The sequence below is a fragment of the Mus musculus genome, chromosome 18 (assembly GCF_000001635.26).
Source record: "Mus musculus strain C57BL/6J chromosome 18, GRCm38.p6 C57BL/6J".
NCBI lineage: Eukaryota > Metazoa > Chordata > Mammalia > Rodentia > Muridae > Mus > Mus musculus.
Window position 1 is genome coordinate 84,619,312 of NC_000084.6, and position 18,351 is coordinate 84,637,662.

Below are 18,351 nucleotides of genomic sequence, written 5' to 3' on the forward strand. Positions count from 1 at the left end.
TTGCATGTGTAATTGAGAGAAGAGGTTTGCACCAAGTAAGACTAATGGGGGCGGGGGGTCTCTGGACATTTGTTCCATTCTTTGTAGTGGAAAAAAAAAAAAAGAAAGAAACTTTAGTGATAACCACAGAACTGCTTAGTTTGCCATAGCGTATGGGACCCAGAAATGGTACTTTTGGGCCTAATGACAACCGGCACTTCTTACCTGTTTCTCCACCACAGACGGAGACATGGTAGGGACTAGACGGATTGAAAATTTCCCTAGGACTCGGCCGGGAATGACTGTTTTAGTTCCAGGCTCATCAAAGGCACCCTCGATGCCATGGATGGAGAGAGACGGATACCTCCACAGGTGCATCAGAAGTTCCTCCTAAACCATTCGAAGAACAACGTGTGACCCAAGCTCAGCTGAGGGCTGGGACTGCAGCCCAGTCAGGCAGAGTGCTTGCCTAGCACACACAAAGCTCAGTGTAGTCCCCAACACCACATCATCTGGGCCTGGGGGAAGATGACTTTGCTCCCAGCATTCGAGGTCACCCTTGGCTCCTTAGTGAGTATGAGACCAGCTTCAGCTGGAAGAGATCATACTTCAAAATCAGAAAGCAAGTCAGCTGTGGTTGCATACGCCTTTAACCCCAGCACAGAAACAGGAAGAGCTCTGTAAATTCAAGGCCAGCCTAGTCTACATAGTGAGTATCAGGCCAACCAGGGAAATACAATGAGTCTCAAAATAGCTAGACGATAAAGAGAGATAAGGAGAGGGAGAGAGAAGATATGATTAGGGGTATAGCTCAAGAGTAGAGTACTTGCTTAGCATGCACAGAGCCAGAAAGAACTTCTCCCTGTCAGGGGAGCTGGTTCAAAAATTGAATCCAGGGGGCTGGAGAGATGGCTCAGCGGTTAAAAGTGCTAACTGTTCTTCCAGAGGCCCAGAGTTCAATTCCCAGCAACCACATGGTGACTCACAACCATCTGAGATGAGATCTGATGCCCTCTTCTGGTGTGTCTGATGACAGCTACAATGTACTCATTTAAATAAATAAATAAACCTTTAAAAAAATTTGAATCTGGGATCAGTGAGATGACTCAGTGGGTACAAGCACTTTCCAGAAAGCCTGACAACCTGAATCTAAGGAAAAAAGTCATTTGTGGAAGCACGCATCTGTAATCCTAACACTCCTTCCATAGGAATAGAGGAAGGAGAGAACCAACTCCTGAATGTTATCCTCTGGCTCCATATGTGTCATACAAACACACCATACATTAATAACAACAACAGTAATAATAATAATAATAATAATAATAATAATAATAATGGAAAATAATTTTAAAAGAAACTGGATCCAATTATAAATTTCTAACCAGTGGTATGCACTAATAGAGAATGTACTAAATTTTATCCCTCAGAGCGCCTTAAATAAATCTTCAGAGTTTGAGCCAATTTCATTCTTGTGTAGTTTCACAAATTTAGTCTGTGAGAAGACATACACTCTCACAGAAAACACTAGCACTTACAATCAGCATAATTTGCCCTCTCTGGGCAGTTCCTAGGGAATCAACCACAGCTACCAACATCTGAGTGGGAAACTATGCTTCTAAGATTTAATTTTGCTAGTGTGTGTGTGTGTGTGTGTGTGTGTGTGTGTGTGTGTGTGTGAATTGTATGAGTGTGTGTATGTGCGTATGGGTGTGTGTGTGGTGCAGGTGTAGGGAGTTCTGTGCATATGAATGTAGTACAGGGCCCAAGGAGGGAAGAACAGGATGTCAGATCTTTTAGAACTAGAGTTACAGGTAGCCATGAGCCAACCAACATTAGAGCTGCAATCTGAACTCAGGTCCTCTGCAAGATCAATGCATGCTCTTGAGCTGGACAGATGGCTCAGTGGTTAAGAGCACTGACTGCTCTTTCTAGAGGTCCTGAGTTCAATTCCTAGCAACCACATGGTGGCTCACAACCATCTGTAATAGGATCCAATTTCCTCTTCTGGTATGTCTGAAGACAGCTACTCTGTACTCATATACATAAAATAAATAAATAAATAAATAAATCTTAAAAGAGAGAGAGAGAGAGCACTGACTGCTCTTCCAGAGGTCCTGAGTTCAAATCCCAGCAACCACCTGGTGGCCCACAACCATCTATAATAGGGATCTGATGCCCTCTTCTGGTGTGTCTGAAGACAGCAACAGTGTACCCACATACATGAAATAAATAAATAAATAAATAAATTCTAAAAAGAAAAAGAAAAAAAAACATGCCCTTAACTATTAAGTCATATCTCTTTAGCCCTCGGCAGGCAAAATATTCTTTAAGAAAGAAAAAGAAAAAAGAAAAAAAAAAGGAGAAAGCAAATGAACAGGAATTTTGAATTCTTTAGGGATTTCTGCTCCGAGTTTTAAGTATCTTTACAGCCCTTGGAAGGGGATGTTGTGGCTTGCCCATCAGCCCTGAAGGGTCTTGGTAATGCCTGAGAAGGTGAACGATTACACGTGTTGGAGCTGATGTCTCAGACAGTGACTCCTAATTTTTGAACATTCAGAAAGTTCAGCTCCCTGACAGAAAGTGGAATGGGATTTAAATTAATAAACTGCTGTGAAGAGACAGTGCTGCCGAATGAGTCATTATTCATGGTTAGATGCCGACTCCTGTACCAACTGCTCCCTAGGACAACGGATCCAGACCAGAGGAAAGTGGCCGTGAATGTCAAAACTAGCCTGCAATTTAACCTTTGCCTGTGGACTAAGATGCACAGACCCACACTGTGTGGTGCTGATTAGACACTTGGGAAACATGATTTGGGAGCAGCATCCTCATTTGGATCATGTGTGTAGTTATAGTTATACCTTGGTATCAAACAGAAATTTCTCAACTTGGTTGATGTTCTGGTATTCTTCTAGGTCCATATCAATGTTTTTATACATTGTCTTTTCTCCCTCTGTAATAGGTGCCATTTGATCATAGATTCCAGGAATTAGGATGTGGCCTGATGAATCCACCAGGCTACCTACAGAAGAGATGCAGAGATTACAAATGTGCCAATGCTGTGGTCCCAGAGCCAGGCCAAATTAAGACACCACCCTCCAGGTGGCAAAAGTACCCCCATGTCAGCTTCTGTCCCCTGGCCAGAACCAGTGGCAACAATTCCATTTAACCAAGAGGTTGTAGTACCAAGAAGGAACTGGTTACAAGGCGGACTCAGCCCGAGTCAGACTGCTCTGGTGGCTACCTTGCCAAGGGCAGAGCTGCATATTGAATACTGTTGTGCTTCCAGTCCTGGGTTACACCATCCCTTCATTAACCCAGGGAAGAGTACTGTGTGCTAAGTAATATGCTGTGGGTCATGAAAAAGAACACTGGGCTACAAAGAGAAGGTTTTTGCTTTTATCTCAACTGTGCCAAGTCAGCTGGAAGATGCAGGGCAGTTTCAGCTTCCTTGTTGTAACACAAGAAGGAAGGCCTAAGAATCCTAAATTCATTCAAAAATCCCTTGCCAAGATGGACCACAGGCTAGTCACAGTGCAGTTGGCAATGGCATACATTCCAGTATTCCAAACTTAGAGTAGCCACTAGCTGGGGATGAAGTGGCTTCTTCCTTTCCTCCTCCTCCTCTCCCTCCTCCCCCTCCCCCTCCCCTCCTCCTCCTCCTCTTCCTCCTCCTCTCCCCCTCCTCCTCCTCCTCTTCCTCTTCCTCCTCCTCCTCCTTCTTCTTCTTCCTCTCTCTCTCTCTCTCTCTCTCTCTCTCTCTCTCTCTCGCTTAGTTTGGTTTAGTTTGGTTTGGTTTGGTTTGGTTTGGTTTGAGTTTCCTCCCCACTGCTACCTTCTTAAGACTCAGAACACTGGCCCCTACACTTTCTCTTCCTTCTGGGTGTTGCAAATGGTGGGTGTCTATGGAGAAAGAACTTGGGATGACTGGTGTTTTAGTATTTAATAAACCAAATTCTGTTACCAAAACTTTATTTTCTGTAGGAAAAGGTGATGTTTTAAAAGATAGGATAGTTTAAATAGGATGGCTATTCAAACCACCACACAGCCCATCTCCAATGCAAGCTGACTAGTAAAAATGCTGAGTTAAAGAGCTCTGGGCACAAGAGACTGACAACAGATGTCAGTCTTTGGTATCCATATACATGTTCACGCACACACACACACACACACACACATACCCCTCACACAAATCAGAATATACATATGTACATATACCCCACATATATATGTATTAGGTAGATAGATAGATAGATAGATAGATAGATAGATAGATAGATAGAGGGATGGATGGATGGATAGATGGGTAAGTGGAGAGACAGACAAACAGATAGAGGGATGGATAGATGGATGAATGGATGTCAGACAGATGGACAGACAAATGGACAGGCAGATGCTGAAGGATTGAACCTGGCTAGTACCAATTTGTAATGTATTTTTACCAAAAACATAAAAACATCACCAATAATACAATCATAAAATCTTCCTTGAGCACGCACCTCTTTGTGTTTCCTCACAGTCTCAAATGCAAAGACAGGCGGGGAAATGTGTGACATGGGCCCTGTTATAACTCCAGCCAGATAAAAAAGCCAAGGAGTCAAGCAGTACGTATCAAGAAGATCTCTGATGAGGAATGATGACTCAGGAGGAGGGGACACAGGCAGCCAACGAGACCACATGGCCAGGTAGGGTAGCTGATCCAAGGAGATTGTGTGCAAGATGGATGCTAACTTGGCACTCAAGTTTATAGAACTTGGCAGGACTTTTGTTATTTTGGTACTTTTGACAAGTAGATCTGAGTACTCTAGGCATCAAAGGCAGACTAACTCAAAGAACCAGGATGCTGGACTTCATTCTTGATGAAGATGATGGTTACCCAGATGTCCTCAGTGGACTATGCTGGGGTTTGAGCATAACTAGATTTCTTGACACACACTGGATTTTAGAATTGTAATATTTGTTCTGCACTGCCATCTTCCCCACTACAGACTGAGAGAAATGCCTGTGAGCATAGATGTTGACTGAGGAAAGATGCTTTGCCCATCTTTTCCTCCCTTGTAGTTCACCCACAGTGAAATCTGATTAAGGAGATCATAGAGGTGCCCCCCCCCCCAGGGACCGTGGAATGTTCACATCTGCTAGTTAGAAGTAATCTTCCATTAGGGAAACTATATCCTTATTCACCACTGATACACTTGCTCCATTTAGAGGTCACCCCTCCCTTCCTTCTCACTTTCCATGGATATCATGATCCTGAGACCATAAAGTCACTTTGGAAAGCACACGGAAGAGAAAGGAGCTGTCTTGGAAGCATCATCGTTGCTCCCAGGAGAATTTTGACATTCTAAATGATATTAGATACTAGGTATCTATGATGCCTTTGACAACCAGGCATGGTGGCTCACACCTCCCTCAATCTCAGTACTTGGAAGGGGAAGGCAAGATGATTCAATATCTCATGGTCAATCCTGTCTCAAAAGATGAGAAAAACAGGGCTAGGGCTAGGGCTAGGGTTCAGTTGATACAGTGCTTCCCCAGCATTTCTGAAGCCCTGGGCTGCATCTCTAGTACTGCATGAGCCACGCGTGGCAGTGCATGTCCATCAACCCAGCTCTCAGGCAGGAGTATCAAGAGTTCAAAGCCATCTTTGATTTCATACTGAGTTTAAGGCCAACCTAAGCTACAAGGGACCCTGTCTGAACCATACCAAACAAAAACAAACAAAGGCAGTAGAAAGAAGAAAAACCGCTTTGGGGTCAATGGCCTTTCCACTGTCCTCATGGTCTTTAAAAATTGCACAGTAGAAAAACTGAAAAGGAGAAACTGCTGGTTGCTGGAGATTAATCTGTGAGCACAGTATTCCATTCTTCCCGCTCTCTGCCTACCCAACCTATGACTTTTTGAGGCAGGGAACTTATTTGATTCTATATTGTTCCCCATCTGGGGTTAGCATAGGCTTTACCCACTTGGTGTCCGGTGAGCATTTGTTACTGTTGCTCATCGTGATGCTCACCAGCATCCTGCCCCATGATGATGGCAGAGGATGATGAAGGCCAGAGACTTGCATTAAACCAGGATGGCTCTGGATTCTCAGCCTCTGGTGAATATGTGTTCATTACTGGTCAGTCATTGGGGAAGGACATAAGACAACCAGCTCCCCCAAGACATTGTGACCTGATGTAACCCTAAGCCAGTGCACTGGATTTAGTCTCCTGCTGAGGTTTCTCCACCACAGCCCAGCACAGCACAGCACAGCACAGCCCAGCCCAGCCCAGCCCAGCACAGCACAGCCCAGCACAGCCCAGCACAGCACAGCCCAGCCCAGCCCAGCCCAGCACAGCCCAGCCCAGCACAGCACAGCCCAGCCCAGCCCAGCCCAGCACAGCACAGCACAGCCCAGCCCAGCCCAGCCCAGCACAGCACAGCCCAGCCCAGCCCAGCACAGCCCAGCACAGCACAGCACAGCACAGCACAGCACAGCACAGCATGCCAGCAAGCAAAATTCCCCTTAGTTTAACTGACATTAGCAATCGACTTTGTATCCCCTTGATTCTGTGCAAAGCACTCAGAAAGCAGGCGTATGGAGAGCAAATCCAGAAGGTAAGTTATCGTGGACTGTTTGGGTTGCACCAAAAGCAGACAGAAGAATAACCTTTGGTTTTATTCCACTTAGGAGCTTTTCCTTGGCAAAGCAACACATATATATGAAGTTAAGTGTAACTCCGTGCCTGGCTTAAAGCTACAAGTCTAACATTCTAACGAGATGTTAGACTTCCCCTCAGGCTTCACATCTGAGGGAAAGCTTGAGATACATTGCTTGGGATTTAGCAATATGGAGGAATAGGATTTATTCTCAGCACCTTGGAGCTAAGACAGGAGGATTGTTATAAATTTTAGGCCAGCCTGGACTACAGTGTAACACTATGAAAAATAAATAAATATTTGATGATGATAAAAGGAAAGAGGAATTAATCTGGCAAAATGATTAACTATCCTTGCTCCAAAATATTAAGTTGCTTATCTGAATTCTTTAAAGGTAAAAATATTATTGTATTCTTGCTGAAGTTGTCAAACATGAGATATTGCCTATGTATATTACTGTCTTAGAAAAAATTAAAAATACATAGATAATAGGTATGTAGCCAGCTAAATAATGGATATATATAGATAAATAGATAGACATAGATTATAGATAGATAGATTGATTGATTGATAGATGATACATAGATAGGTAATTAAGATGTAGGTTGATTTCACTGTTTAATTTTAATTTGGGGTCATGATGGAGGAAATGCTATAAATAAAGATATTGATGAAGAACTTGATTAGACCCTCTAGCAGTTTGTCCATGCAAGCTGCTTATATTCTGTCTGGTACTAAGTAGGCCAGGGTAGGGGTTGACATGTAGGTTTTGGACAATTTATCTGTCCCAAAGGAAAAAGTTTGCATAGAGAACACAATCCCAGATGTAGCAAACTGAGGTATTGTGCAACTTGTGAACCTTGAAATCAAATCCATCAAGTGTGGCTACACCCCCGTGAAGATCCCCCACGAGGTCTGTGGAAGAGGCTTCTACAAGCAAGGCCCCTCAAGGGACTCTACTTAGGCAGCATTAGTGCTGACAAGAGCTACCAGATAGATCAAGCCTGAGAAAGTTGGATCTCTGAGAACACCTCTCTTTGCACAGGCTAGTCAGCCTTGCAGGAGGTCAGGAGCAGAGGTTTGGTGAACTTCAGTCGACAAACACAGTGGCATCTCTGTGCCAGTCAACCTTGGAAAGTGATGCCAAGTAGCATCCAGATATTTGGCACTATCATCTCTGGAGTCCTTGGTAAGATAAGAGCTGTTTTTCCTGGCCAGAGCAGACCATTGATCATCTCTGGATACTCCATACACATCCTACCATATCCTCAAAATAACACTTACGTGCTGGCTAGTTTTATGTCAACTTGACACAGCTGTGATCATCTGAGAGGAGGTATTCCCAATTAAGACAATGCCTAAATAAATCAAGCTACAGGCAAGCCTGTGGGGCATCTCCTTAATTGGTGATTGATGTGGGAGGGTCCATTCCATGGTGGGTGGGGCCACCCCTGGTCTGATGGTCCTGGCTGCTATAAGAAAACAGGCTAAGCAAGCCATGAAGAGCAAGCCCGTAAGCAACACCCTTCTATGGCCTATGCAACAGCTCCTGCTTCCAGTGTCCTGCCCTGTTTGAGTTTCTGTCCTGACTTCCTTCAACAATGAACAGTGATGTGGAAGCATAAGTCAAACAAACCCTTCCCTTCCCCCAGTTGCTATTGGTCATGGTTTTTCATGACACCAATAGTTAAGACTTATAGGTGAACATATAATGATGCCTACTTCCAACTGGGAAAACTCAAAACGAAATAATTGAGGTAACTCACTGAATTCCATGCAGCTGACCTGTGACAGTGCATGGCCACAGCTAGCTACTCCCACCAAGAACATACTTGATCCCTGGGTTCCGAGGGCTGGACTGTCATGGGTTCCACTTATGGCACAGAGGCTGCTGGGATAGGGCCTCACTCACAACATCACGTAACTCTGTTCTGAGTTGTTGTCATTTATCTGCAGTCAGAAAGTCCTCCTTTGCCTATGAAGATGGCATCTGTACTTCAACTGGCTTGGGGCTGTCATTTCTGTCCTCTTGCTCTAGAAGCACTGGAGGGAGTCAGGGGTGGCGCCTATAACTTCTTCAGGTCTCTATATCCCCTTATATTTGTGTATGGCCAGATATATTATAATACCCAATAAAAGGAGGTTTGGGGGCTGCAGAGATGGACCGGGCAGTAAGTGCTTGCCACGGAAGCATGGGGACTCGCATTTGATACCTTAGACCCATGTAAAAAAAATATGGACACTGTGCCAGGGAAAATGGCACACACCTTTAATTTAAAAAATCAAGAAGCTCAGGCAGACAGATCTCTATGAGTCTAAGATCAGTCTGGTCTCCATAGCAAGCTTCAGGCTAGCTAAGGCTGAAGCATGAAACCCTGTCTCAAAAGATAAAATTCTGGGCACAGTGACAAATTCAGCTCTGGGGATGCAGACATAAAAGTCTCTTGTAGCCTAGTCAGATTAGCCTACTTGGTAAGCTCTGCATTCTAATATCTCAATAATAAAAAGGACAACACCTGAGAAATGAGGAATCATGCCCAAGATTGACCTCTGGCCTCCACATGCATGCCCACATACATGCAATGTGCACACTGGTGAACCTGCACATATATACATGTATACAGAATGCACAACTTTTAAAAATAAATAAGTAAATAGAAAATAAATCAGAGCAGACTTATCAGTTCATGAAAAGAAATAACACACAGCGCGGGCTCATAACAAGCCTAGAAAGCACAAGGGAGGGAAGAAAAGATTAAGCATTAAGCATATAGTTTTACTATTACTATAAAGTTTTCCAGAGATGATCCAGAAACCAAGGAGAACAAAACAGAATTCTCTTTTGTGCAGAACGCATTACTACCTAGAAGAGCAACCAAGTCAGCCATTGGTTCGTTGAGGATGCCACCAAAGGTTCCTGAGTGGAAATCTTGATCTCTACACTTCACCTGTAAAGTAGATCGAAGAGAATAAATTTACCCACGCTGTGGTTCCTTTGTGCACGGTGGAAGGTATGCCTAGTGCTGTCCTTCAGGACTCAGGGGAGCAACCTCCAGACCTGACCTCACATCCTATGTTTCCCAGTCACATGACTTGGGGCTCTTTATTCCCCAGCTACTCTACCAGCACAGTTCTATCTAAGATGACCAAACCATCCTTGGGTGAAATACTGCTGTTCATATCGCTGGATGGCCCTTAGCTTTGTCTCATGCTCTTTAGGTCACGTCTTAGGAGGAGAATGCTTCCTCCTTGATTTCTGGGAAGTCTTTCTCTTTTTGCTCACAGTGGTTTCTTTCTCTTTTCAGTTGTACTCAATTCTTTGATACCTCCTTTAATAACTCTCTCTCTCTCTCTCTCTCTCTCTCTCTCTCTCTCTCTCTCTCTCTCTCTCCCTGTCTGAGTGAGTGTTTTTGGTATGGTGACTGTATGGGTGTGTATGTACCTATGTGCAAGGGTGTGTATTGTGTACAGAGAATTGTGTCAGAGAAGAATGTCATCAGGTGTCTCCCTTTACGCTCTCCACTTTAGTCCCTGGAGGTAGGATCTCTCACTGAACCCGAAGTTCACTGATTTGCCTATGGCAGCTGGCCAATCCCCCAGTGCTAGAGTTATAGACACCCATGGTCATATCCAGCTTTACACGGATAATGGCTAATTCAGACCCTGATGCGTGCACAGCAAGTACTCTTACCCAGAGTCATTTCCTTAGTTTTCCTCTCATGATTCTCTTCTGACTATCTCCCCTACAGCTTCCTCCATGACTGATTTTGTCTCAGAAGCTTGGAGTAGCTCACAGTGTCATTTACCACCTCCTACCTCTCAGTTGTCTTCCTCATAGCTCTGAACCTTTTGTCTAAACCCAGACCTAAAACTGCAGTTGGTCCGAGTGAACGCTCTTCCAGTTTCTGAAGACCTGGAGCGGAACTCAGCGTCTACAGTTACTTCATTCCAGCTTGAGCACATCCCCATTGGTTACCACGTAAGCCTTAAGTATGTCTCTGGTCCCTTTTCTCTTGCCATGCCTGCCCAGCAGTCTTTCCCTGCTCTCACACACCCTTTGTGGAAGGCAAGTCTCCCGTTTGGTCACTTCAGAGTGAAGGTTCACTTTATTAGCCACTCAGACTAACTAAATTGTGCTGGGTTGACAGCCTCACATCTGAAATCCTGAGTGACCTGTCCTGCTACTTCTCTGACCATTCTTGGTCCTCATTAGGATGTCCAGTTCTTTGGTTTTGTTTTCCTCCATTTGTGCTCATGACTGCCAGTGTTCTGTGGTCTCCGTAGGGATACATTTTCACTACTCTACATCACAACTAACAGTCTCATCGAGCTCTCGAACACAGAGCACAGTCATCCATCTACATGGACACACACAACGCCAAACCTTTAAGCCATGTGCTCTATGTTGGGTCTCTTATTCACAGCTATGCCCATGGCCATCATTTTGCTCTGTGTAAATCATTTTCCTGCCCAGCAGGGGGCGGTCGACAGCAAAACACACTGCTCCACCATCTTCACTCTTTGTCTACCTGACACTTTTCTCAAGAGAGGCTAATTCCTTCCCTTGGCAAAGATTTTATCTCTCACCACCTCCTCGGTGCCTCTGTTCTTCCTTTCCCCTGCCTCGGGAAGGTTTTCTGGCATCCGATCTGTGCTCCTTCCAGCCATGACCCCGTTGCTTCTTCTCACATTAGCTTTGTTGACAAACATTTCTACCGGGCATCTCAGCTTCTGCTTCCTGTTTTCCCAGCATTCTCACCTCATCCCTCTAGTCCCTGGGTCTCTTCACAGTGAATTCCCTGTAAGCTGAGGCTGACTTACTCACTCCTATGCCCCAGGATTCACATCAGCACATTTAACAAAGAGAACATGCTGTTTTCTTCTTCTCCCTTTCTTTTTTCCTCTCCTCTTCTTCCCTCTCCTCTTCTTCTGCCTTCTCCATCTTCCCCCTCTCTCTTCTCTGTCCCTCTTTCACTCTGGGATGGAACCAGAGGTCTCATGCACACTAGAAAACCAAACGCTTTTTCATGAACTATATCCACAAGCCTTGCCTTTTCAATTATAAAAATGCATATTGTCATTTAAAAAAATCATAAAGATGCAAGATATTTATATCTGGTCCAAACCCTTTTCATTTGTTTTGTTTGTTTCGATACAGAGTCTCACTATGTATTCCTGGGTCTCCTGGAACTCCCTTTGTAGACCAGGCTGGCCTTGACCCCACAGAGATCTATCTTCCTGCCTCTCCTCTCCTCCTGAGTCCTGGGGTAAAGGTCTGTGCTACCACGCCTAGCCAGTCCATAAGTCTCAACCGTCATTTAACTCTCATAAGTGCCTACGTTTGGATATTTCCATCATGTCCACTAAAGTCTGTTATGTGAGAAAACTAAAGTGGCTAACTAATGATGCACCCAAGAGGGACTTTATACTATAAACTGTACGCTCTATCACTGGTTGCCTGTATTGCTTGGGTAAGGGAATTGTACTAACTTTTGAGATAGGAAACTAAAGCTCAGATGTAAAGGCATCTACCCAAGGCTGTGTGTCACAGAATGGCCTTGGATGCCATCAGCCTTCTATTGCCTCTTGACCGTAGCACTATGGTCCTCTGCCACCAAGGCCTGCAGGCACACAACAGGGAATGTTACAACAGGCTAGCCTAGCTTCTGACTAGGTAGTCATCTTGGTAGGTATTACTCCTGCCTTCAGATCCTATAGCCACAGATCTGAGAGAAACCTCTAGGACTCTAGAGTAAATACACTCAAGCAAAAACACTCAAGCATATTCACTCTAAGATTTCAGGGGTTTGTGAGCCACACCCTCAAGCCCCAAGTGACCTCCCAGGCCATGAGCCCCAAGGGAGAATGTCCTGACTTTTTCTTCAAGGTCCTCCGTAATTCCCCTATCCTGTCCAGAGCTCCTGTCTCCCTCCACAGGCAGAGCCTGTGGTACCTCCACCGTGAAGTAGCAGTTCCCCCGGGTTCCATAAGTGAGTGCAGGTTTCCTCTGGCTGAGCCACAGGTTGTCTGAAATCACAATGTAGTCCACACTGGAGAAGAAGTGGTCCTTTTCTCTCATGACGAGTTCCTCCAGGGCGATGGAACCGGCTTCTTCCATTCCCTCCAGGATGAGTTTGATGTTCACGGGAAGATCCTGGATTAACAACAGAGCAAAGAGATTGTAGGTCTTATGGATAAGTGCATACCTGATACAGACACATGAAGTAATCATCCATACTCAACGTGTGGATTGCGTACCATCCCAGCAGCTCTGTTTACAGCAGCAGAGAAGAAGGAAAGTTAAGGCCAGCAGGTAGATTCCACGTGGAGCTTTGATTTAATGCTAGGACAGAATTTGGTACAGAGACCCCAAAGATGGCAGCATCCATTCTGCACAGCTTGACTGATTCAAAAGGTCGGCGTGGCAGGATGGAACAGGAAGGGACAGGGCAGAGGCATCCTTTCCCATAAAAGAAAGGAACTCTGTGTGTGTGTGTGTGTGTGTGTATGTGTGTGTGTGATATGTGTGTATACAGGTGTGTCAGGTGTGTGCACATGCATGTGGAGGCCAGGGATCTATGTATAATGTATTCTTCAGTTATTCTCCACCTTAATTTCAATTTCTTCTCTTCTCTTCTCTTCTCTTCTCTTCTCTTCTCTTCTCTTCTCTTCTCTTCTCTTCTCTTCTCTTCTCTTCTCTTCTCTTCTCTTCCCTTCCCTTCCCTTCCCTTCCCTTCCCTTCCCTTCCCTCCCCTCCCCTCCCCTCCCCTCCCCTCCCCTCCCCTCCCCTCCCCTCCCCTCCCCTCCCCTCCCCTCCCCTCCCCTCTTCTCCTTTCCTTTTCTTTTCTTTTCTTTTCTTTTTTGGTCTTTTTTTCAAGACAGGATTTCTCTGTATAGCCCTGGCTGTCCTGGAACTCACTTTGTAGACCAGGCTGGCTTCGAACTCAGAAATCTGCCTGCCTCTGCCTCCCGAGTGCTGGGATTAAAGGCATGTACCACCAGGCCTGCCTTCCACCTTAATTTCTAAGACAAGTTTTCTCACTGAGTCCAGAGCTCACCGGTTTGGCTATACTGGCTGACCAGAGTGTTGGAAGATCTTCCTGGTCCTGAAACACTGGGACTACAGGTACAGACATCTGGCTTTTTACTTGGGTCCTTTGGATTTGAATTTGAGACTTCAAGCTTGCATGACTTTACCACCTTCTCCATCTCCCCAGTTCACCTAAAGAGTGTTTTTGAACAAAGGTTCGATTACAAACTGCTCTTTGGTTCCCATAATTCTGAGCATGGTAAAGGAGAATTCTTTCCTTTGAAAGATGGCTAGGCCTCAGGATAAGTTTTCTTTCAAGAATGTTACTTTTCAAATGTGTTCAATCTGCTTTGGAGTTACTCAAAGTCTTTGATCTTTCAGCAAAATGGGTTTTAGGGTTTTTCTATCCCGGACATGGGATGCTGCCTTTAAAGTTTTGATCCCTTTGTCTGATTAATTTGTGTATCTTTGAGAGCCAAGGTGAGAAATTAGGAGGGGTTTTTCTCCCAGATCACAGAGAAGCTTCAGAGAACTCTCACAATTACATGCTGAGACTTGACATGGTACTAGGGAGTGTGTCAGGCTCCTCCTGGGTTTTGTCATAGGCTGTGTGTGTGTGCCTGCATTATAGGCATGCATGCACATGTGTGTGCAGATTCACTCAACCATGCATGCTTTTGTGGAGAACAGAGGTGAATATCAAATCTTTTGTTTTCAAGATTTATTTATTTATTTATTTATTTATTTTATGTATGTGAGTATACTGTAGCTGTACAGATGGTTGTGAGCCTTCATGTGGTTGTTGGGAATTGAATTTTAGGACCTCTGCTTCCTCCGGTTAGCACCTCTCACTCCGTCCCTGCTTGCTCTGGCCCCAGCTAAGATTTGAACTCAGGACCTTCTTAACCACTGAGCCATCTTGCCAGCTCTGAACATCAAATCTTTCCATCAACTGCTCTCCATATTATTTTTGTTTTTGAAAGAGTCTCTCACTGAACTGTTTATCAAGTCTGTCTGGTCAGCAAGCTCCCAGGAGCTACCTGTCTCCAGGACCCTGGCACTGGAATTATAGAAATATGTCAACTCATTCAGCATTTTACAGTGGGTGCTAGGGATCTGAACTGCAAGTCCTGGATTGAAGTAGCCACTGAACCATCTCCCCAGCATTGGATTCTGCTTGTGTGTGTGTGTGTGTGTGTGTGTGTGTGTGTGTGTGTGTGTGTTATGGTTGAGGGGGCATGCACATGCCCCAGCACACATGTAAAAGATGTAGTTTCCTCCTTCCACTTTGTAGGTCTTAGGGATAAAAATCAGGCTTGGTAGCCCTTACTTGCCCTTACTTGCCCTTAGTCGCTGAGCTCCGTGTTCTGTTTTGGGTGTGGCTGATGTTGCAGGCTGGAATCCAAGCTTCCAGGATGATTGCCCCCCCCCCCCCCGGCTTTATATTCTGAGTAAGTTCCCCAGGTCTTACTTTTCTTTCTAAAACAGTTGTGGCATGATACACACTCAAGATTGTTGTGGAAAAGTGAGTACACACTGCGGTGCTCCGAGAACTCCGTCACCTCTCTCAAGCACAGCCGGCCACCTACCTGCTGCAGAGCTCTGAAGGTGCTCACGGCATTGATCCAAGCCAAGACGGGGCCCTTGTTGTCTGTTGCTCCCCGTCCATACAGTTTCCCTTTTAAAACGGAAGGAGGAAAATTTCAATATGGTACAGGGATGTCTGCTATAGGAACTCAAATTCTGAGATAAAAAAAAAAAAAACAAAAAAAACAATCCGCACCTGTGTTAGAAATTTCTACAAAGTCAAGTGACTGAACTTTGTGTTTATGGTTAGTTAAAATACTGCAGACCAAAGCCAAACATTTTGGGATCTTTTTAGTCCTCTTGGGACTCATTTGTTTCCCACCCCTGTATCTGACCTGAACATCCTTATGAACCTCAAAGCTTGGAGAATGTGTGTTGAGGAGACTCCAAGCTTCACCAGTCCACAAGAAAATCATGTCATCAGATAACATCTGAAACCTATGCAGATTCTTTCCCCTGACTTAGGTGGCCCACCTATGTGTGGTCTCTGGCAATGCATCTGTCAGAAGTGATGACTTTCTTTGTTCTCAAACAACCTCTTCTACAGTAGAGCATGTTCTTTTGAGAACTGTGAATCTGCTATCCTGGGCCATGGTCATTCATATTTGGCTCCAGAATAAACTGTCCTCTAAAAAGATTTTTATTTTATTTTATTTTATTTTACTTTATATGTGTAGTTGTTGTTTTGCTAGCTTGAGACATTGTCTAAAAAAATACCCAGCAAAATAAACAAAAGAAATTTAAGGCATAAATTCTTATATACAAATAGGATCCTCAACAGTCATACACGACAAGCTAGTTTAAGCACACATGACTAGTCTTAGAAGAACTCAGCTGTTTTGTTCAAGTTCCTTGATATTCCTAAGAGTTTGCTGTTCAACAGTACCCAACATAGTCTCTTGCGCTGAGATCTGTCTACTGGAAGAATAATGAAATAGAGATGTGTGTCTATCTCTATTGGCTCTTCTTCTTCCTTTCTTTACAAAATACAAATTCGCCATGCTAAAAAATTTGTGATCTATCTATCTATCTATCTATCTATCTATCTATCTATCTATCTATCCATCCATCCATCCATCTATCTATCTATCTATCTATCTATCTATCTATCTATCTATCTATCTATCTATTTGTCTGTGTCTGTGTGTGTGTGTGTGTGTGTGTGTGTGTGTGTGTGTGTGTGTGTGTTATCAAATATAGGACCTGGAGTATGTAGGTCAGTCACTTTACTAATGATCAATATCTTTGGTCTTTTCCCAATTTTATTTGGGGATATGGTCTCAATCAGTTGCCCAGGATGGTCTCAAATTCACTTTGAAGCACAGGTTTGGCTTGAAACTATGATTCTTTCTCCAGCCTCCTGAGTATCTGGGTATAGTCCTGAACCACCAGACCTAGCTCTGCTCATTTGTAACCATAGCTAAAAGCCATGAGTCTTTGATCGGTGTCAAGCCTTGACTACAGACGTGTTCCACCTAGGGACCAGATGATACTGACCATCCACCTCTGTCAGTGTGTAGGGGTCCGTGAGCCACCCGTCGTCCTTCTGAGCTGGCTGCACGTCCAGGTGCCCATAGAAGCATACAGTTGGCTTCTCGGGATCACTTCCCAGCTCAGCCAATAGGATAGGAGGTATGGGGAGACTCTGACCATCAGGCATCTGTGGATCACAACATTAGAGCAAGCAAGCAAAACTCAAAGAGAACGTACTCTCTCTTCTTCTAGAACATTCAAAACAGACTCCTGTCTACTCTATCCTTGAGTCCCTGTAAAGCGTATATCAGGTTTTCTGAGCATACTTTCTCCATCTCTCAAGATGGAGAAAGATTTTATCTATCTATCTATCTATCTATCTATCTATCTATCTATCTATCTATCTATCTATGATGAGTACACTGTAGCTGTCTTCAGACACACCAGAAGAGGACATCATATCCCATTACAGATAGTTGTGAGCCACCATGTGGTTGCTGGGACTTGAACTCAGGACCTCTGGAAGAGCATTCAGTGCTCTTAACCACTGAGCCATCTCTCCAGCCCCCATGATGCATGCCTTTATTCCTAGGTCTAAAGAACCAAAGCAGGCAGATCTCTTTGCCTTTGTACCAGCCTGGTCTACAGAGTGAGGTCTAGACCAGCCAAGGCTACATGGTGAGAGTCTGTCCCAAATAAATAAATAAGTAAATAAGTAAATAAATAAATAAATAAATCCACAAAACAAAAATGTATACCATGATATCCTTCAAATAACTAGCGTCGTTGGAATATAAATTATTGTATTCCATTATAAAAATTGGAATTATGATAATCAGTAATTATTCGATATACAATGCCAAATTGTATAAAGTTGTTTGGAAATATTCTTCAAGAACTCAGATCTCAAATGGCTTAAAGCAGCAGATCTTTCAAATCCGGGAAATCTAACCTTGATGATTGTAAAGTTCTCGGTGCTAAAGGAGGAGACATTGGGTGCTTTAATGCAGATGTGCCATGGAAGAATGGCAGACAGTTCAACGGTTCTGTGCTGTTTTCATATCAACTTGACACAAGTTAGAGTTATGTAAAAGGAGGGAGTCTGAATTGAGAAAATGCCTCTACAAGATCCAGATATGGGGCATTTTCTTAGCTAGTGATTGGTTGGGGAGGACCCATCCCATTGTAAGTGAGGCCTAGTTGTCTTGGGTGCTATAAGAAAGCAGGCTGAGCAAGCCCTGAATGTGAGCCAGTAAGTAGCACCCCTCCATGGCTTCTGCATCAGCTCCTGCCTCCAGGATTCAGCCCTGCTTGAGTTCCTGTCCTGACTTAGTTCAATGATGAACAGTGATGTGGAAGTGTAAGCCACAAAAGCCTTTTTCTTCCCAAGCTGCTTTTTGGTCATGGTGTTTCTTGGCAGCAATGGAAACCCTAACTAGGAAGGTTCCAGGGAAAGAGCACACTCTTCAAACAGTCCTTTCAGGGACCCTCCTGTGCACGCAAGAAGAGGCAAGGCGAAAGTGCTCAGAGAACGAGAGGGGCGGGTCTTCCAATAACAAACTGACCCACACTCATGGCCTTCACTTTCTTCTTCACCTGCCCCCAGTCCTGCTATGACCAGAAGCCCACAGCACAGTCTC

The 18,351-nt window shown here is 44.3% G+C and overlaps 1 protein-coding gene across 2 annotated transcripts in view; it reads right to left on the bottom strand.

Annotated features, from left to right (window-relative positions):
* Positions 1-18,351, bottom strand: part of Cndp1 (carnosine dipeptidase 1 (metallopeptidase M20 family)) — a 39,851-nt gene that overhangs the window by 8,928 nt on the left and 12,572 nt on the right. For both annotated transcript variants that reach the window (XR_386374.3, NM_177450.4), the window contains exons 4-9: positions 16,736-16,898; positions 15,241-15,329; positions 12,575-12,775; positions 9,485-9,569; positions 2,841-3,001; positions 205-369 (exon numbers count right to left, since the gene is read on the bottom strand). Coding sequence is in view for 1 of the 2 variants with exons in the window: in NM_177450.4 (NP_803233.2) it covers positions 205-369; positions 2,841-3,001; positions 9,485-9,569; positions 12,575-12,775; positions 15,241-15,329; positions 16,736-16,898 (864 nt within the window). In the remaining variant the exon portion in view is untranslated. The remainder of the gene's footprint in view (positions 1-204; positions 370-2,840; positions 3,002-9,484; positions 9,570-12,574; positions 12,776-15,240; positions 15,330-16,735; positions 16,899-18,351) is intronic.